Source organism: Aquarana catesbeiana, linkage group LG02 (genome assembly GCF_042186555.1).
Source record: "Aquarana catesbeiana isolate 2022-GZ linkage group LG02, ASM4218655v1, whole genome shotgun sequence".
Classification (NCBI taxonomy): domain Eukaryota; kingdom Metazoa; phylum Chordata; class Amphibia; order Anura; family Ranidae; genus Aquarana; species Aquarana catesbeiana.
Genome location: NC_133325.1, coordinates 699,917,800 through 699,939,481, shown reverse-complemented (window position 1 = coordinate 699,939,481; position 21,682 = coordinate 699,917,800). Strand labels below are relative to the sequence as shown.

Sequence of the window (21,682 nt, the reverse complement as noted above, 5' to 3'; positions counted from 1 at the left end):
GCCCTCTCCAGATATTTATACCCTTCCCCAAGCATGCACCAGTGGCCATAATCCTCCTACTGGTTGGCTCAGAGAAGCATAATTATTCATAAGTCAGTTTTACTGTAGTACTAGTTTCTCATACTAATAGCAGAGGTACCAGTGACACCCAATGGCAGAAGGGATTAACCACAGCTGCACAACTGAATTTAGGGGAAAACCAAATGCACAAATAAACTATAAATTAGCTAGATTGTCTACCACCCAGCAACACTAAATTTGACTAGTAGCCCATGTTTATACTAGAACTATAAGCAAAACTTTTTTCATTTTGGATAGAGTAAAGGAGGATTATAACCACTGTCAGGGTTTTTTGCCATCTGTTTTCCATGGGAGCTAATTTACCTTCAATTCCTGTCCCATAACCAAAATACGAAGTGAGAGGAGATCCCAGAAATTTAAAGGAATCCTTTGAGCCCCACCCCCAGGTCACCAAAGCTAGTGTCCCAATTGGAAAATGTCCCCTCTATTACTTTTCTGGGAACAACCCAAACACATACCTCCCAACTTTTTGAGATGGGAACAAGGAACATCTATTAGCAAAAGTATATAGGCATAGGACACACCTCCTGCCACACCCCCCTTAACACTTTTGCCGCCAGGTCCATCGTACGGACCTAACAGGGGGGGGGGGGTTATACACACAGTTCGGTGGCTGCAGACACCGGGATTGTGTGTGTAACTGACAGGTAGACTTCTGTCAGAAGTGAGGATTTGGGCGGCTCCGCTGCCGCCCGTTCGCTCAAACAGATCCCGGGTACCGGCGCACTCTCCGCTCTCCTCCTCTTCTTTATGTGACCGGGTAAGCAACGTCTCTGACGTCACTTCCGGGTCAAGCTCTCGGTGTCCCCAGGTAGCTCAGCCAGGAATAATGTTTTGCAATGCGACCTGCATTGCAAAACATTTAGTGGAGTACAGGGGAGACATGCAGGGTTTTTTAGACCCTGAATATCTCAATAAAGAGTACCTGTCACCTAAAAATTTTTTTTAAATTTTTTTTGCAAAAAAATAAAGTTACACCCAAGCACATAAAATCCCCCCCCCTCCAAAAAATTGAGGCCATCTCACCCCCACATATACACACACACGAACGTTAACGCATGCGCCAGGGCGCCTACACGTGAAAACGTTGATTGCGATACACATGTTACATATTGCCTCGCACACCGGAGTGAGAGCAATAATTCTAACTCAGGACTTCCACCGTAACACTAAACTGATACCTATAGAGGGCTTTTGAGGCATCGCCTATAGAAAATATAGGGTACTGAAGTTTGACGCCATTTCACGGGTGCACAAAAATTTAAGGTTTGGCATGATGGGTATCTGTTTACTCTGTGCAATCTCGTCTTTTATATTTTACCAAAAATTTGGGTAATTTATTGTGTTTGTTTGCCCTAAAATTCACGTTAATGTGTTTTTTAGTGAAATTACCTTTGCAGTAATATCGCGTGACATAAAAAATTGGAACTACTACTATTTTATTCTCTAGGGTTTCTGCTTTCAGAAAATATATATTTGTGGGTTTTGTGTAATCTTCAAGCCTAAAATTATTTTTTAAACGTGTGCAAAAAACACAAAAAGGAGAATTATTAAAAAAAAGATTAGGTAAACCCACAAGTGTTTTTTTTTTACCACTTACAGCTTCACAGCCTGTTTCCTACTGCGCATGCGCGAGTCATGCTGCGCCTTCTGACTGGTCCCTGCTGTCTTCTGAGACCTGTGTGTCTCCCAGAAGACAGCGGAGGGGGGGGGGGGTGGGCCGGACATGGCGTAGTTCACCACACAAGGCAGATCCCCGTTCTGTCAGGGGAGTACAGTGTGATCGTCTGTTCCTAGTGATTAAGAACAGTGATCTCTCTGTACTCCCAGTCAGTTCCATCCCCCCACAGTTAGAAACACCTCCCTAGGACACACTTAACCCCTTTATCGTCCCTAGTGTTAACCCCTTCCCTGCCAGTGACATTTGTACAGTAATCAGTGCATTTTTATAGCACTATTTACTGTATAAATGTCACTGGTTCCAAAAAAGTGTCAAAAGTGTCTGATCTGTCCGCTGAAATGTTGCAGTTCCACTAAAAATTGCTGATCACCGCCGTTACTAGTAAAAAAAAATAATAAAAATGCCATAAGTCTTTCCCCTATTTTGTAGACGCTATAGCTTTTGCGCAAACCAATCAATGTACACGTATTGCAATTTTTTTATGTAGATTTTTATGTAGAAGAATACATATTGGCCTAAACTGATGAAGAAATTCGTTTTTTTACATTTTTGGGGGGATATTTATTATAGCAAAAAGTAAAAAATATATATATATATTTTTTTTTTTTTTTAATTGTCGGTCTTTTTATGTTTATAGCACAAAAAATAAAAACCACAGAGGTGATCAAATACCACCAAAAGAAAGCTCTATTTGTGGGAAAATTTTGTTTGGGTACAACGTTGCACGACTGCACAATTGTAAGTTAAAGCGACGCAGTGCTGTATCGCAAAAAATGGCATGGTCATTAAGGGGTTAAATCCTTTTGGGGCTGAAGTGGTTAAAGCTAATATTTTGAAAAGGTGTTAAAGCTGTGATAATCAGTGCTGATTGGCCCTGTGCTGATCACATGCACTCTCCCAAGAAGAAGAAAATTAACCTCTCTAGCAATACACACCAAACTGAGCATGTGCAGCCTGACTCCAAAAGCTCTGTCTTATAGAGGATCTGTGCATACACAATTAAGCAGCCTTTTTACACAATGCAGAAGATTAACCACTTAGGTACCACAGGGAGTATAGCAAGCATACTTTACTGCATATACAGACTTATTTTACTGTTGTGAGTTTAGTAACACTTTAATTCATGTTGCGTGATCCTGACACTTTAGCTGGGGTGTCAGAGGTCACCTAAAATCTTATTGCCTCTGAATTGCCTGACCTCTCCTCACATACTGTTCTCTCAAAAGATAAGAATGAATGTTTGAGGTGGGACATTTGGCAGGCCAGCAATTTTCAAACGTCAGTTTACCCCTAACCCTTTTATTACCTTAACAATGGTAACTTTTTTTCTTTCTATCCTGCTCTAAAGCCCAATAAAAGCATCTGTCCACTGCTGGGTACTGCCACTACCAGCAGGGCTTTTTTTCAGGGGGAACTTGATGGAACTCAGTTCCACCACCTCTGGCTCAGACCCTTTGGTGCCTGCTCACCACAATCACTTGTAAACACAGAAGTCTGGTTTCTGTGTTTACAAGAGACAGCTCTGTAACCCCCATGAACTCTGCAGTCTGTATGTAATGCAATCCTGATATTTAATGCCCCTTTAAGATACTTCTACTGTTTGTGAAATATGACCACACCCACTATTTGATGTTTTTTGTTTTTTTTTGGGGGGGGGGTCGTGGTTGAGTTCCAGCACCTATTGTTTGAGAAAAAAACCCTGACTACCAGTATCCCTAGAACATTATAACTATAACAGATAATGACATTAATGGGAGCAATAAGGAATATGTGATGGAAATGGTGTTCAAAATACATTATGTGATATCAGACAGAGATCCTGTGGGAAAACAGCTAGGCTTCCTTCGAGTTCAAAACTATAAATAATCAAAGGAACACTTTCTTGTTTTGTTTTTTTTCACTTTGAGTATATCTGGTGTATTCCTTTTGTAGGTACTACTTTAACTTCTAAAATTGGTATCTAACATTTTGTGTTCCAGGTGTCACTTACAATAAATTAGCTGGACACATCAGCTCTTGCCTGGAAGAAAATATATACAGAGATGTTGCTCAGGAACTGCAAGATGTCAGCATTCCGACAAGTCAGTCTGACCTGGTGGCTTCCCATATTCAGGATGGAGTGGTTGGTCAAGTGTGATTGTTTGTTTGTTTTCTTCACTCTGTTCACTTGTTCAATCAATTCTACACTGAAGCTCAATATTGTGCATGTTTGGTCAGATTGGGCAAAAAGCTAAAGGTCTATCTACAATGATGTCTTTAACCAGTAAAAAGCTAATACTGCTCCTGTTGGGCACTTTTTATTTGCTAATATATTTTTTTTATTTACAAAATCCACGTCCTCACACTCAAAGAGATGCAAGCCTAGCACACCAGGTACTGGGCACCGGTACTTACCTGCCCTGGTGAACTACTGAATAAAATGAAAAGTAAAAGTTGGATAAAAACACAAGGATTCATTTTAAAACATTAGAATTATCTGGGGGGGGGGGGGATATGACACGCGGGAGGAAATTGGCCATGCGGGGGTCACTTGAGTCCTCACAAGACTTTTTTTTTGTTTTGTTTTTAAGAGTGACAGGGAATCTCTTTAGAATATTATAGTCAGCTTCTTTGATGCCTTGTTTTTTTGTTTTATACTGATATCTTATTTTTTGTAGGTCAGTATTCTTGAAAAAAGACCCACGCTGAAAGTGAAACTACATGTCCTCTTTAATCAGCCTATACCAGCAGCCTTAAGAGCGTTAGCTTGGAAGCTGCAACTGTCCAACACAAAGGGTGAGTTGTCCAGGAAATGAAGAAAGCTATCTCCTAATTCTTCACAAATTAATGCTCTAGGCTGAATTTAGAGATCATCCTTCCAGCAGCAAATGAGTTAAAATACAGTTAATATGTATTTTGTACATTATATGTACATTAATATACAGTGATAATGGTAAGGAAAGGTCTTTTTTCAAGTTGACACAAAATAAAAAGCTAGAATGCAACTACTTTGTGCAGCATTTTGAATATGATACTTTGGTGCAGAAAGTGGGAAATTCACATCCAGAGGGATACAGAGGTGCATTTTTCCATGTAACAGTATCAGTTAGGCCTCATGCACACTAAGGAGTTCAATATATAAAAAACCCACAAGCAAGAGCGAGCGAGTAAGGGAAGAGAAAGTGGGACTTTGAATGAAGCCAATGGTTTGCAAGCCGACACATAACGGTGGGTCAATAAACTTTATTGCATATTCATACAGACAATGGTATCAAACAATGTCGAATTAACACTTGGTAAAATGTTAGCAATGATAACCAAAGATCAATGTAAAGATCATTAGCATAGTTATCAAGGATATAACAGGTAACATGAGTAATAACATAGGTATGAGCAATATTGCTAGATAAAAACAAGGGATCACCAGGTGTCAGAATGCATAGATAGTTAAAACAAGGTAATGCCTGCCTGATAGCTGGCCTCAAAATCCTGTTAAAGCCTCGCGGCTCTGTATCGCCTCGGGGGGGTGCCTGTTTTGGTCACCGCGGCGGGGATGCCCGCCTCAGCTCCCGGTTGGCATTAGTTCTGGACGACTTGCCACACCTGGCCATCCACCGTCTACCCATGCTTGTTGTGAGTACTATTTTTTGGGGGGGATTACCTGCCCTCATGTACCCACTCTAATTTTTGACCTATGATATTATTATCTTTAAATTCCAGAAACATGACATGTCTGCTCCTGATGAGTGGTCCTGAACCACGAAACGTGTCGAGCTACCAGTTCCCCTTCATTGTTCCAATCCATGCTATACAGGCTATTACCCTTTAACAGGATTTTGAGGCCAGCTATCAGCCAGGCATTACCTTGTTTTAACTATCTATGCATTCTGACACCTGGTGATCCCTTGTTTTTATCTAGCAATATTGCTCATACCTATGTTATTACTCATGTTACCTGTTATATCCTTGATAACTATGCTAATGATCTTTACATTGATCTTTGGTTATCATTGCTAACATTTTACCAAGTGTTAATTCGACATTGTTTGATACCATTGTCTGTATGAATATGCAATAAAGTTTATTGACCCACCGTTATGTGTCGGCTTGCAAACCATTGGCTTCATTCAAAGTCCCACTTCCTCTTCCCTCACTCGCTCGCTCTTGCTTGTGGGTTTTTTATATATTGTAGTCACAGGGATGGAAATGTGCGACCGTACCTGTCGCAATTTCAATTAAAGTCCCAATTCCCCTTCCCCCTTTTGTTATTCAAACTAAGGAGTTGATTTATTAAAGGCAGACTGTGCACTTTGCAATGTGCAGTTGCACTCTGTAAGTGCAGTTTCTCCAGAGCTTAGTAAATAAGGCAGAAGCTCTGCTGACTTCCATCATCCAATCATGTGCAAGCAAAAGTGCTGTTTTTTTTTTTATTTTCCTTGCACGTGATTGGGTATTGTTTGCAAAGTGAAGCCTTACCTCATTTAACAAACTTTGGAGCAACTGCAGTGCTGGATCGTGCACCTTCCACCTAGTGTGTATGAAGTCTTAGTTGGCTTCTCCAAGCAGGAAGGAGATATTGACCCATGAGACTGCTCCAGTCAAGAACAGCATGAGTAGCCTTGGCTTGTTAGTTTCATACTTACGGCATAGGTTACGGCATTTTGAGGACCTTATCATTTAGCATAAAGTTAATATAAATTACTTTAACGAAGACTGCAAGACTTTGGGTCTACTTCAAGATCAGTAGACACATACATTATGAAACAACCCCAAATGTTCAACTAATAGTACCAATAACTGCTATTGTCAGTGTTATTTCAGCTTAATGTTTTCCTTGTCTAACTTTTTTATTTTTTATCTTGTTCTTTGGGTTCCTATCATAGCCCGAATGGAATATCTAACACAAGTGTCTTTGAACAAGGTCCGCTCTGTCCTGGAAAGGGACATAGCGCTGCACTGTAATGCTCTGCTCTCCCAAGAGCAAACACTACAGCATCTAAAAGACAACAAGAGTAAGTATTGCAGCTTCTGACTAACATCAGAAGTTCTCGAAGACTAATAGATACTGTAACAGGTAGCACCAGATGATAGAAAATAATGTACACCACAGTATATGCCAAGAAGACCACACTGGTTACTTAAAGACTTACTTAAAGCGGTTGTATACCCGCTGAAATTTTTAATTTTTTTTCCCCTGTAAAGCAAAAGGCATAATGAGCTAGTATGCACCGCATACTAGCTCATTATGAAATACTTACCTTAGAACGAGGCGTCGGTATCATACCTGGTCCACGCCGAGGGAGCTGTCATGTTGCCTCGGCGTGTCTTCCAGGTATCGCGGTTCCAGCGCTGTGAGTGGCTGGAGCCGCGATGTCATCACTCCGGCAAGTTGCCGGGCCTTCAGCCGAGAATCCCCTGTGCGCATGCGCCGTTGCAGTCAGCGGCGCATAGCAAGGGGAATATCTCCTAAACCGTAAAGGTTTAGGAGATATTTTTTTTACCTACAGGTAAGCCTTATTATAAGCTTACCTGGTAAAAGTTAAAAAAAACACTATACAACCACTTTAAGACAAAACGATATGTATAAGGGAGCAGTTGTACCTGCCAAGAAATGTGTATTTCTGTCCATCCAGTCCTAAAATTCTGAAACACAACACAGCCCTGTCTGGCAGGTAGAAGTCCTGTTTTTTTTTTTTTGTTTTTTTTTGCTGCAGTTAATTAACATGTACAGGTCTTGTCCCTCCCACAGCCTGTTACTAGACAGTGAAAAAAGAAACAGCACCTTGATGAGCTCATCTCTGTGTCATTCTTCTCTCTCCTCCTATCAGTATGTTCTTTGTTAACATTTGATCACTGCAGCATAACTGTCTGGCTCCTTGTCCTGCTTCTGCCAGTCTAAGCTCTGCTGTAAAGGGACTGCAAGAGGCTGTTATCAGGTCAAATTGAGATACTAGTGAACTAATGAATACAGAGCTCCATTAGATTGTGTATTTTATACCTGTATGGATTTCAACTTTAACCTCTTAAAATCTGCTGTATGCATATATGTGGCAGCAAAGTGGTGGGCTTTAATGTCAGGGTGCCACAGATATACATACAGCCGGAGACACTGTTTCATGTTGGCAGTGCACTCACATGGTGCTCCCAGCACAGTAACTGCACAGTCTTCAACAACTTCGGGTCACTGTATATGATATGGAGCTGGGGATGAACTCCCAACCATGTGGTCACTATGATAGCTAAACACAGTGGTCACATGATCGGAAAGCCTGCTTCCTCCACCCAATGGAGGTAGAATCCCATCGGCTGGAAGAGGTTAAAAAATAGAAAACTAAAATATAAGCATCACCATATTCCATATATAATCAGATCAGTCAACCTAACCAGACTAGGGATCAAGCTTTCAACATAACAGATATACAAGTAGCAGCTGAATATTAGTCATTTGAGCGAAACTTCTGGTTCAGACAACAGAAACCTGGTTGGTCTTTGCCTGAACTTTAACAGGCCTTGACATTGTGAGCAGATCTGAATGATACAGAACCCTGAGTGGCTTAAAGGGTAATTCTACTCATTACCAGTGTTTGGTTATAGATTGAGACTGGTGGGAAAAATCACCCCTTGCTCTAATGGCAAGACCTGGGGTCCTGGTCCCCCTCTCCCAGCTGTAGTTTTTTAGTATCTTACTTTTAACTTTAAAATTATACTTAATGTCATCTTGAGACAGATGGAAACTTTAGATGAAGTGCGATATTCAGTATGAAATGTGTTGGATCTGTGCTTGGTGTGTTTTGGTGCTACCCTGTTTCCCCGAAAATAAGACCTAGCGTGACTGTCGGTGATGGCTGCAATATAAGCCCTACCCCCCAAATAAGCCCTACCCTGTTTCCCCAAAAATAAGCCCTACCCTGAAAATAAGACCTACAAGGACTTTAACTAGGGCTTATTTGGGAGGTAGGGCTTATATTACAGCCATCACCAACAATCACGCTAGGTCTTATTTTCGGGGAAACAGGGTATGTATATAAATGTTAAAACTTTGGGGAAAGGATCATTACTTTAGATGTCCTAGACTGGGAATATATATCACACTTTATAATCCAGTTTATTGTGGTTGATTTACAATCAGTGTTTTTCTTGGCTTGGATAATTGCAAGACTGGAGTGCTCTTGTTACCTGACTGGTTTGTCATTGAATTCATTAACATGGATCCAAGCCTAAGAAAAAGTGACACAATAGGATACTGTATAGTTCTTTCTGACATGAAATATTTTTTCTGTATACCCATTCTTTCATTCTTTTATATGTTTATAACATCTTAAGTATAGTGTTATGTTCTAGATTGCATGTTCTGTGCTTAAGGACCATATATGCTCATTTGTTTCTTTGTGGATCCTTAGATGCAGGAAGATGTATGCGGAATGTATTGTCCTATTATCACAAGCGCAGCCAAGTTAGTCTCTTAAAAGAAGACTATATTTTGCTTGTACCTCTGGTTCAGGTTGTGATAGCCTCATCCAATCCTAGCACCTCACTGGAATCAATGACCACACTACTGGTGGAGCAGTATATTGCTTTCATGGATTTAAGACCAACTATCATGTGTCAGAATCAGAAAAATGAGGTGACTATCAACTTTAATTTTATCAGTCCTATTGTGCAGAGAGCTGCATTGCTATATACTGTACAGTCTTATAATTCCTGAAATCTCAACACTCTGAATTTAGGCAGATATGTTCCTTCTTACTGAGTACCGTCCTTGCTCTAAAGCAATATACACAGGAGTATGAGTAGGAGGTTGCATTACCACCCACATGTGTTGGAATGAGAAATTTGTTCCACAAGGGAACAAAAAGACAAAGGGCAAAAATCTATTTCAGAAGCCCCACGAGAAGACATTTAAATCTGGTAAATTAAATGAACCTTAACAAAGTTGCACTGTTTTCTGAATGGCATTAAATATCTGGTTACTGAAACTGACATTTTCATAAATGTTGATCTCCTTGGTTCCCTGCAACTCTCATTGGTTCCTCCCTTTGAACTCCTCCATCCATTACAGGATACAGTAGTGAAGTGCAGGCCAGCATGGGGAACCAATGAGAGCTGTGGGGGACTCTAGGAAGTGTCGGCTTCAATGGTGACTTCAGTGGAAGACTTCTGCCACATACCTAGTCAAGGCCAAGTTGATGAGAGGGCTTCCCTTACACCTCCTGTCCCATTTCCCCTAGAGTTATTGACATGGTATAATAGAGCACAGAGTGTCATGGGAGCCTGTAGAAGATCCTGCCCAGTAAATGCTCTGGGTAACAAAGGAGTGCAGTCAGTGCAGTTCTGGAATCCATGCAGAAGGTAAACTAGAAGCTTACAGATGCAGGATCTGGCAACGTAATTGGGCAGCCAGGAGTTGGCAACAACCAGGTGGCAGAAGTGCAGAATCTGGAAGCAGAGGCAGAGTTAGGGGCTAGGCCAAGGTCAGTATGAGAGAAGTAGGCACCCAATCAGCAGACAAAAGACAAGGTTGAGTCAGCAAAAGAATATCAGGATAAAGCAGAGTCAAGACAAAGCCAGGTCAGGTCACAGATATAAGCACATGACTTGGTCACAGGTCACAGAAGCTGATAACCACTCAGCAATCTTATAAACTCCTGTACTTCTGTAAATAGGCCACTATGCGCCAAAATATCAGTGCCCAATGTGCACAATCATCCTCACTAATGCACATGTGCATTTTTATTAATGTGCGCATGTTGACGCACCTATAGCATGTGTGGGGGGAGCACAAACTGTGTTATGTACATGCGCATATCTTTGTGCAAGGCTGCACACATGATTCTCCTGATAATTTCTCAGCATCAGAGCGGAATTTAGCAGTGCAGGCACCCGGAAAAAAAACTATTTACAGATTTTTACAGGTCTACATACTCTTACAGGTATAGCTTAAAGGTACGGGTTTTTTAAAAAAAATAACAAACATGTCATACATACATGCTATGTGCAATGGTTTTTCACAGAACAACCTTGATCCTTCTCTTCTCAAGTCCCCCGCCAGTGCTCCAGGCCCCTCCCTTCTACTTAGTGCCCCCATAGCAAGCTGATGCTCCGTGTGTCCATTCACACATGAAGCGCTATTCGGCCCTGCCCCCACTCTCTCCTCCTTGGCTCACTGGCTGTGATTGACAGTAGCAGGAGCCAATGGCTTCTGCTGTTGTCTCAGCAAATGAGGAGGGAGAGACCAAGGAGAGCCAAGGCTCGCATGCACATGGCTGAATAGAGATGGCGCTGTGGTACGTTTTGGGGGCGGCTGGCTGGCTGGCTTTGCTGCACACAGAAGGCATGAAGGTAAAAAACCCTGAGCCTGTACAACCACTGTAGTTTAAAAACTTTACTATAGCAACAGGGTCACTTTAACTACAATTGAAAAAACTGTCTATTTTAAGAAGCTTAATTTTAAATAATTCAATGCTTTATGTATAAAACTTGATAAGAAAAGTGCTGACTGTACATTATCTATTTGTTCAAAAGAAATAATGCCAACTTCAATCCATAACACAAATGTGTAACCCGATTAAACTAATGAAATCTTTTTCAATTCCCTCAGAGACTGTTTCGGTGGTGCGGCAATGATTTACCAATTCCTTCACTGCCAGCTGGCACAGACTAATTGCAGAGCTAATCTAATAGTAAAAAGCATGCTAGCAAAACCCAATTCATAATCCCTGGTTCAATGTTTAATGAAGTATCATAATGTCCAAGCGACAAAGTTCTAATGTTTTTAAACAAATGAAAAAAAAAAGAACAACATTTTAGGTTAAAGACCCCTTTCACACGGGGCAGAATCCGCTCAAGCAGTTCTGCCTGCTCAGCGGAGGATCTCTCTGCTGATACCCGCTGAGCAGTCAGATGGCAGGTCCATATCCGCTCCGCTATGCAGAGTGGTCAAGGACACAGCCCGCTGCTCTCTTTGGGGCGGTAGGATGGAAATGGACTGCATGTCTGTTTCTAACCGATTGTCATCCGATCCGTCAGACAGATGGCGAACGTATCCCCATCATTCTGTTTTTAGTAGACCGGTTCAGATGGGATGCCGGCAGGAGACAGCGGATACATGTTCACTGACATCCGCCACCCCATAGAGAACAATGGGCGGTCCAATCGGGTTGCTCTAAGATATAGATGGGTCTTTTATTCAAGCGGTAGTAAACTGCTGCAAAAAAAACAAAGAAAAAACGTTCCCCTGCAAAATAATAGCATTATGTGCTAGTATGCATCGCATATTAGCACATTATGAATTACTTACCTTAAAATGAAGCTCTCCAGTGGCACACTCTCACCACTGAGAAGGCTTCCATCTTCCCCCCAGTCTTCCTTCCAGGGTTCGCAGGCTCCAGCTGTTTGAGTGGCTGGAGCCACGATGATGTCACTCCCACGCATGCATGAATGCGAAAGCCCTAGGTTGCGGCACAGTGCTCTGAAGGTCCTGCACGGTATGCAAGACCGCCAGGGCGCATGCACCGGTGATGCCACCGGCTGAATCCAGGGTGAATATCTCCTAAACGTGCCCCGATATTCAGTTTATCTACAGGTAAGCCTTATTATAGGCTTACCTGTAGGTAAAAATCACAAAGTGGACTTTACTACCGCTTTAAAGAGTAATTCTACTATCTGAATAAAAAAAATAAAACCACAATCAACATGAATAAATCGCAAACTTATTTTTATTAACCCCTTGGCGCCGGCCATACACAAATATGTGGCCTCCCGGCGCCTGGTCCTTAGCCCCAAGGGGCCGCATATTTACGTGAATTGTTGCCCATACACCTGTGGCGAGATCGCGCGCTGCACGCTCCCAGCACAGTTACCATCATCTAACTGACGGCACGTGACCGCCGTAACAGCCAATCACGGCGGTCACGTGGTCTTAAGACCTGCCTCGCGTCGTCAAAACTTCTTAAAGGGCCAGGAGGCGCCGGCGCTAAGAGGTTGATTTTTTTTTAACTGTATTTAAAACCCTAAATATGGGTGTAACATGTAACATGGTTTTAAAGTAGAATTCCAGCTAAAGCTTAAGTAGTCTTAAAAATGCTCCCTCTTCCCTCCTAACACCTATACTTACTAACCTGTGTAAAAAAATAAATAAATAAAAGATAAATAGCAGCGGCTGCAGGGGAGAGGAGGAACTGTCAATGGCTACACCATAGGACCCTATGGGTGACATCATCATTCCTGGCTTTCACAGCAATTGTTGGTGTGCTCTCTCCATTTTCCTGCAGCCGTCACTTACTGACACAAGGCATCACATGACCAGAGCAGGCTGAAAGGTACGTATATGCCTCTTTTTTACACAGGTTCGTTAGTATAGGTAATAAAAATCAAAATGTGCTGTGCTATTCCTTTAAGAACTCTTTAAACAAAATATCAAATGTATCATGTATGCCATTTGTGTAAATCAGTGCAAAACATTTTAATAAAACAAAAGTATATATATATATATATATATATATATATATATATATATATATATATATATATATATATATATATATATATATATATACTCTTTAAACATATATCTTTAAACACTGACATGTCAGCTTACAACGTAAAAAAATACCGTATATCATGCAATTCATAACAAGTGTACAAATTGATGCCAAAGAAAAAAATTACCATTGTAAAGTTCATAGTATACTTCCGTAGGTATTTATAGTATAAAATGTCCACTTTCTGGAATCAGCAAGCCAAGAGTAAGAAACTACCAATGTCAGTTTCCTCTACCACCATAGATAACACACCTCTTACCAAAAATGAAGACCTCTCTGTTATAGGAGGTCTCATGCACTGCCCCAAATAATGGGTGACGAGTGGCAAATTCCCATCAAACTCTTCAAAAATTGGCTCTACAGCATCTAATCATAAGTGAAAACTGTAAAAAGAACGAAACACTCCACATAGCATAATACTGCAAAATCCTTATGTTTATTAAAAGCCCTCTAATGGCACAAAGCATAATATCTAAAATCAGAAAAAGAAGATCTATCACTCTGGGCTCGTTCTATTGGTGACGTAAAAATTATTTCATACTATTAAAATGTATTAATTAAAAGCTATTGTTTGTTTTAAAATTCTAATAATCCTAAACTTTGTTTTTATTTCTCCACAATGCTTATTGATTTATAGGTAAGTTATGGCTTGTTTTAAAGTGCTTTTACTTCTTTTTTAAAACATATGCATACTTTATTGTGCAGGGCCATCTTAAGAGCATTATAGGCCCCCGGGCAATACAGTGCACTGGGGCCCTGTCTACACTACACTATATCCACTGACCACTACACTACACACCACACCACACCACACTGACCACTACACTACACACCACACTAAACCTACCTGATTCCTATACTGACCACTACACACCACACCACCCTACCTGATTTCTATACTGACCACTACTACACAAGCTACACTATACACAGCACATTACACTATACACTGACTTTATGGCTGCTCCCTCTCCTCAGACCATATCTACTCCCCCCCGGGCCAGCAACAAAACTCACAAGTGAGTCTCTTACCTATTTTTCTTTCATGATCTGCTCTGCCTCTGCGCCGCCACCTGTCACACTGCCAGACTGCCTGCCCCGGCGCAGACATAATTGGTGACCGGGAGAGGAGGAGAAGAAGACATCGGGCACAGACTGCCTGCCCCGGCAGGGACATGATCGGTGGCCCGGAAAGGAGAAGATAGCGGCCACAGCTCACAGTGAAGGCCAACCCCACCTACCGCACTTGACCCCTTTCGCCCAATCACAGGGCGCCAGGTGCCAGCCTGAGACTGGACATGGCGGCCGGAGCGCGGGGACACAGAAAATTGGAGCGAGGGTGACACATAGGGTTACACCATATCATGCTTGGCTGGGGTCACTGGGCAGGTGGGGCCCCCCAGGCAAGTGGGGCCCCCGGGCAACTGCCCAGCGTGCCCAATGGAAAAAACGGCCCTGTTATTGTGCATAGTCTGAGCACACATAGTTACTATGTAACTATGTATATGTATGCTCAGACTATGCACAATAAAGTATGACCATATTTAAAAAAAAAAAAAAAAAGAGAAGAAAAAGCACATTCACAACAGGGGCACTGAAATCACAGCTCGTTGGCTGTGATTTCTCCTTGGTATCTAGACACAATCTAGTAGACAAACTAAATAAATAATATTGTTTATTGAGCTTTATTTAAAAAATGTATATAAAATAGATAAAAACTCAAATATGCTAAACGTTTTCATATTGTTAATCCAGTTGGTCTCCATCTTGGAGATTTCCCTTCTATTATTACTACCCCACAAGTTTGTACAAAACTTGTGAATTCTATTATTTTAAGGCCTCTCAGATTCTTATTATTTGCCTGGGCATAATGTCTAGAGAGGCTATATGTTCAGAATGAATATTATATTCACCCCCCCCTACACAGAGCACAGCAATCAAGATCTATAGTGATCTGATACATTCCCTGCCAGTGACGGACCGTCCATTATGCATAGCATGAATCTCTCTACGGCCGCCGCTGACACCCCCTACTCAGGCGTCTGGCCCCTTTCAGGATGCCGTCGCCTGAATTACAGTGGCACCTGAAGCACCTGATTAGAGCCATAGGCTTTAATAGGCTTCAAAATATGTGGGCTCATGGCGCAGAGCATTGCGCCATGAGCCCACCCAGGTGTTGCAACAGCAAATTAATATTGGCTGTTGAAACACTGATCCTCATTCCGGCCAATCAGAAGCAGGTGTGAGACACATTTTCTGACTGGCCGAAAAGAGAAGACTCCCAATTGGCCACCAAGAAGGAGGGAGGAAATGGAAGCCAGAGCTGTCGCCCATGGAGAGCAGGAGAACGGGAGAGCCGAGAGCCTGGGAAAAGCGCTGCATAGATGGGGTAAGTGCACCAGACCCGCTCCAACGACGGACTGACTGACGGGCCGGTGGTACTGTTTTCCACCCCCCCCAAAGAAAATTACCACCAGCCGCCACTGTTCCCTGCACAGTGCTCCAATCAACAGTGCTGCTCAGAGAGCATGAGCTCTGTTAATTGGAGAACTGTCCGGTGGGCGTGTCAGACCCCAGGAGATCCAGACCACATCTCTCTGTGTAAGAGCAATGATCCTCAGCCTGCAGCCGGTAGAGAGATTATATAGTTGGTAAACCCTAATAAATAATATAATTACTATAATATAATAAAAATAAATAAAAAAATCTAATAATAATATATTTTAACCGCTTGCCGACCACCCGCCGCAGTTACTGCGGCAGGTTGGCTCAGCTGCGCGAATTGCCGTAGGTGTACGTTGGGCTCGTACATGGCATCCTGTGGGCGCGTGCGCGCCCATTGGCCAGCAGGGGAGCCAATCAGCGGGTCCGGCAGACTCGATGTCCGTTGGCCGCCCGCAATCGTTCCCCGCAGAGATAGAACGGGGATCTGCCTGTGTAAACAAGGCAGATCTCTGCTCTGACCGGAGATCACACAGAGATCCTGTCTTTCTGCTATGCAGGAAGATGGATCTGTGTGTTGTCCCAGGCAGCCCATCCCCCATACAGTTAGTAAACACACAGAGGGAACACAGTTAACTCTTTGATCGCCCCTAATGTTAACCCCTTCCCTGCCAGTGTCATTAGTACAATGTCAGTGCATATTTTTAGCACTGATCACTCTAATAAAATCACTGGTTCCCAAAAACGTGTCAAAAATGTCAGTTAGGTGTCCGATCTGTCTGCCGCAATGTCGCAGTCTCGCTAAAAATTGCTGATCACCGCCATTACTAGTAAAAAAAATAATAATAATAAAAACACCATAAATCTATTATCTATTTTGTAGATGTTATAACTTTTGCGCAAACCAATCAATATAGGCTTATTGGGGGTTTTTTTTACCAAAAATATATAACAGAACACATATTGGCCTAAATTTATGAAGAAATTCAATTAAAAAAAAAAATTATTGCGTATGTTTTATAGCAGAAAATAAAAAATATTGTTTTTTAAAATTGTCTGCCTTTTTTGTTCATAGCGCAAAAAATAAAAACCGCAGAGGTGATTAAATACCACCAAAAGAAATCTCTATTTGTGGGAGAAATTTTTTTATTTAGGCACATCGTTGCACAATGGCGCAATTGTGAGCTAAAATAACGCAGTGCCGTATTGCATAAAATGGCCTGGTCATTAAGGAGGTAAATTCTTCTGGAGCTGAATTGGTTAAAGAATATAATCTTATATATTTTTACTTTTGATGCAGGCCGACTACATAACAGGAATAAAAAATATCACTTCAATTGGGCTTGGAATTCCCACCCAGCTGCATGTTGGCTTTAAAATGTGCTTGACACTGCATTGTAATTTGTCTATAAACAAAATTACCTGCCAGTCAAAATGTCTTTCTTGTGCCTTTGCTACCCAGATGAGTTATCATTGATTTAAACCTGTGGTTGGCTTCTACATTGCTTGGCAAGCTCTGAAATAACCTCATTGTTCTGTGGAACCTTATATACTAAAAATGTCCTAATTCTAAAATTTTGTTGGTAATATCTCCAGAATAGAAGCTGGTAGGAATCCTTAAATAATCGATTGTAATATAATATAACAGACTCGGAGTTGTTTTTACTAAACTTAGTGGTGCTAGAATATTAAACAGGGTGTTATCCATGTGTGAACAGTATAGATCCATGCTATACCACCATCATTATGTATACTATAAAGAGAGAGGGTTCCTGTTTTGTTCTAGTGTTAGTGGCGGATTCTTGCACACATACAGCCTTACACTCTCAGGTAGTATGCACCACCTCTCTCTCTCTACTCTCCTTCTCAGTGTTCCTCTTCCTTCTTCCCAGCTCTATTTTAATTATTAACCACTTGCCGACCGACTCACGCCGATATACGTCGGCAAAGTGTCATGGGTGCGCAAAACAACATACCTGTATGTCGCTGCGCCATCTGCGGCTAGCGGGCGTGCATGCGCCCGCCGCGCGCCCCGCAGACTCGCTGTCCACCGGTGGCCCGGAGTCGTGGCACGGAGAGGCAGAACGGGGAGATGCCTATGTAAACAAGGCATTTCCCTGTTCTGCCTATCAACATGACAGGGATCTACTGCTCCCAGTGATCGAGAGCAGTGATCTCTGTCATGTTCTAGTGAGCCCATCCACCCTACAGTTAGAACATGCTGAGGGAATACAGTTAACCCCTTGATCGCCCCCTAGTGTGTAACTCCTTCCCTGCCGGTGACATTTACACAGTAATCAGTGCATTTTTATAGCATTGATCGCTGTATAAATGCCAATGGTCCCAAAATAGTGTCAAAAGTGTCCGATCTGTCTGCCGCAAAGTCGCAGTCATGATAAAAATCGCAGATTGCCACCATTACTAATAAAGAAAATATTAATAAAAATGCCATAAATCTATCCCCTATTTTGTAGACGCAATAACTTTTGCGCAAACCAATCAATATACGCTTATTGTGATTTTTTTTTAAATAAAAACCGTAGAGGTGATCAAATACCACCAAAAGAAAGCTCTATTTGTGGGAAAGAAAGGACGTCAATTTTGTTTGGGTACAACATCGCACGACCGCGCAATTGTCAGTTAAAGCAACACAGTGCCGTATCGCAATAAAGGGCTTGGTCAGGAAGGGGGTAAATCCTTCCAGGGCTGAAGTGGTTAAGCACTCTTTGTAGACCCTTAGTTTCCTATCTTCTGACCAGGGCCGGCGCCAGCAAAAGGCAGGTCAGGCAGCTGTCTAGGACGCCAGGGTAGAGGGGCGGAAAAATCTGAATCCTCGGCCACTCGCTGGGGGTTCGGATTTTTAAATGACCTACCTGTTCCTCCAGCAGGCAAACTAAAACTTCCACCCTGCGCCCCATAAAAGAGAGGGTGCAGCATGGAAGCTTTAGTTTGCCTGCGGGGATCGAGGTGCGGAGCTGGAGAAGGGATCCCGGTGGCCAGTGCGTGGCTGGGCTGCAGAGAAGGGGAGGGGCTTGCCATGCACGCTCTCCCAAGGGGGTGTTCCCTGTACTGTGGCCAGACACTGGGCTCTCCACTCTGTCTGCTCCCCACTGTCTCCATACTGACCTCAGGTAAAGGGGGGGTGTGTGTGTGTGAGTGGACAGATCACATGTCACTGATCTACTGGGAGGATACTGGACTGCTCAGAAGAGCACCTGTCTATTTACTACCCTAGCCTGTCTATTTACTACCCTAGCCTCTCCATATACTACCCCAGACTGTCTATATACTACCTTAGCCTGTCTATATACTATCCTAAACTGTCCATATACTGCCCTAGCCTGTCCATATACTACCCTAGCCTGCCTATATACTTCCCTAGCCTGTCTATATACTACCCTAGCCTGTCTATATACTACCCTAGCCTGTCTATATACTACCCTAGCCTGTCCATATACTACCCTAGCCTGTCTATATACTTCACTAGCCTGTCAATATACTACCCGAGCCTGTATAAATACTACCCTAGCCTGTGTATATACTACCCTAGCCTGTCTATATACTATCCTAGTCTGTCTATATACTACCCTAGCCTGTCTATATACTACCCTAGTTTGTCTATATACTACCATAACCTGTCCATTTACTACCCTAGCCTGTCAATATACTACCCTAGCCTGTCCATATACCTGCAGACCACGGCTGGTGTGAGGAAGCGGGCCAGTGCCGCCACTTTTTGTCTTCAGGCCAGACCCAGAGGTGCAGATGTGGGCCTGCAGACCACGGCCAAAGAAATAGGTGGAGAGGCGCCACAAAAATCCCCACCTCCATGGGCAGGGCAAAAGGGGTGGAGTTAGGAGTGGCAAAATTAGGTTTCACCTAGGGTATTAAAACTTCTTGCACCAGCCCTGTTTCTGACCTCAGTGTTGCACACCCCATACAATGTGACCTGTTCCCCCATAGCACTTTTCTTCTGCTTGCCTGCTCTCCCTTCAGTGTCTTTGCTTCATCTACTCTGTGGAGTTTTTTCACAGGTACATTTTTTTAGCACTTTCCTCCTCCATGTGCTCTCCGGGTGATAGACTAGGGCAGCCTTTTTCAACCAGGGTTCTTTTAGATATAGTTAGGGGTTGTTTGAGCAGAGCTGCTCTTTATCTGTTCGTTAACCTTTCCCTTAGCACCCCTTTCCTCTATCCTACTGTCGCTGCTCTTCTGTTCTGCGCCCTATGCTGCTTCCTATCAAAGTTTTCACTGCCTCCACACCATCCCTGAACACCTGCCTGCTCTCTTTATCCCCAAAGTAACTGTTCTCCTATCTTGTGTATAAAATTGTCAGACCACCTCTAAGCACAAGAACATGAATAAAGTGTCTCCATATAACTGCACATATCTGTTTACATTATTTGACTTGTATGTAGTGTGTGAAGTGTATGAAGTGAAGTGTATGTAATGGGATGAGGAGTGGTTTGTGTATTTTATAATCCTTTAAAAATGAAGTAGGCAGGGCTGACACCACGTGTTTAGGAATTAGGAGCTGTGTTGCCATGTCAAAGAGGAAGGTAGGAGCGTATTATATTTTTAGTACATTGACAGTTATCTTGATCTAATTGCAGTATGTTTAAAGGGATAAAACATTGGGAAACATGCATGTACTCCAGAGGTGTACTAAGTGTGTTTTTTCCCTATTTTGTCTTGACATACTCTTTAATTTTTACTCTCATGCAGAATAGAACTAATGATAATGAGGTTTTCCAGTCCATTGCATCTTCATTAGAAAAAACAGACCCAGATTTGGCACATGCAGTCCAGAATATGTACACTTCACAAGGTGGGTGACACAGTACATATTTACAGTATAAAGTTTTAGTGTTTGTCATAAATATTAGTGTTCTATGGCCATCATTAAAAGCCTAGTTACTGATAAAGTGTAAAGCCAATGTTTTTTTTCAGTTTTGGGTAGTGTGAAAAGGTTGCAAACCCTGTTAGACTTTAATTGCTGTCTCGGCCCCTACCTATAATTGTTTTAGTAACTGTAACAGTGACATAAAATGATGGGTAATCCAAAATGCAATAGCTGTCCCCAGAACAGGAGGTGAAAGGAAAATTTCCAATGGGAACAAACGCTCTGGTGACAACTGTCTAAGATGGGAATTCCTCACATTTCCTGTTGCTTAACCAAGAGAGGAATTAAAAGGAAATCCCCCAACAAGTGAATTCTCTTCTCTATCCAAAGCTGAACCATAGCCATCTAGACAATTCAAAGTAATACTATATACTAGTACTAGTATTTCTTTATCTGAAAATGCCACCCCGTGGTAAATTTTTTACTTTTTATAGCTTTAGTTTCAACATTTTACAGCATTAGCGGGCAACAGAAATATAAATATAACTTCATTGGGCTGGCTACAGATAAGTGTCAACTTGAGCTAAATTCACCAGACTGCTGCATGTTCAATTTGCACATTTTAGTTAAGTGAGGTACTGTAAACTCTACATCAATTTACTACAGAAACACATTTTCTCTATAATGAGTAATAGAAGATACATTCAAACAAATAGCCATAGGTCGTGTACCCATATTCACATAACTTCAGGTCCTATATGTGTGCTGAATATGTTCACTTCCTCTCCGGAGAGAAGACACACCCTTTATTGATCTATGGTTAGTTGTGATGTAGGGCACAACTTCACTGATGTGTACCCTGATTGCACTTGGTGTCAAGAAAGGTCCCCTCCGTTGGTAATATCGATCATTTGGTGTGCAGTACTGAGGTCCACCAGCAGGTGTCTCCTGGCAGTTTGGAGCTGTCAGAAGAGCTTTTCCCTGCTGATATTTTGTTACCTTTGGGCCGCAGTACTGGCGTCCACCAGCGGAGGAATCCTGGCAGTACGGAGCAGGTATTCCCCTCTGCAGACAGGTGTCACCTGATTTTAAAGCAGGGTTCCACCCAAATTTTGA

General features: G+C 42.3%; 1 protein-coding gene across 8 annotated transcripts in view; it reads left to right on the top strand.

Moving 5' to 3' along the window:
- Nucleotides 1-21,682, top strand: part of LOC141129101 (uncharacterized) — a 170,907-nt gene that overhangs the window by 70,943 nt on the left and 78,282 nt on the right. For 5 of the 8 annotated variants that reach the window (XM_073616893.1, XM_073616891.1, XM_073616894.1 and 2 more), the window contains 5 exons: nt 3,742-3,884; nt 4,420-4,537; nt 6,625-6,753; nt 9,142-9,365; nt 20,449-20,551. In XM_073616893.1, the coding sequence (XP_073472994.1) occupies nt 3,742-3,884; nt 4,420-4,537; nt 6,625-6,753; nt 9,142-9,365; nt 20,449-20,551 (717 nt within the window). Of the gene's footprint in view, nt 1-3,741; nt 3,896-4,419; nt 4,538-6,624; nt 6,754-9,141; nt 9,366-20,448; nt 20,552-21,682 lie in introns of those variants that run through there. The other 3 variants (XM_073616897.1, XM_073616896.1, XM_073616898.1) reach the window with 2 other exon arrangements.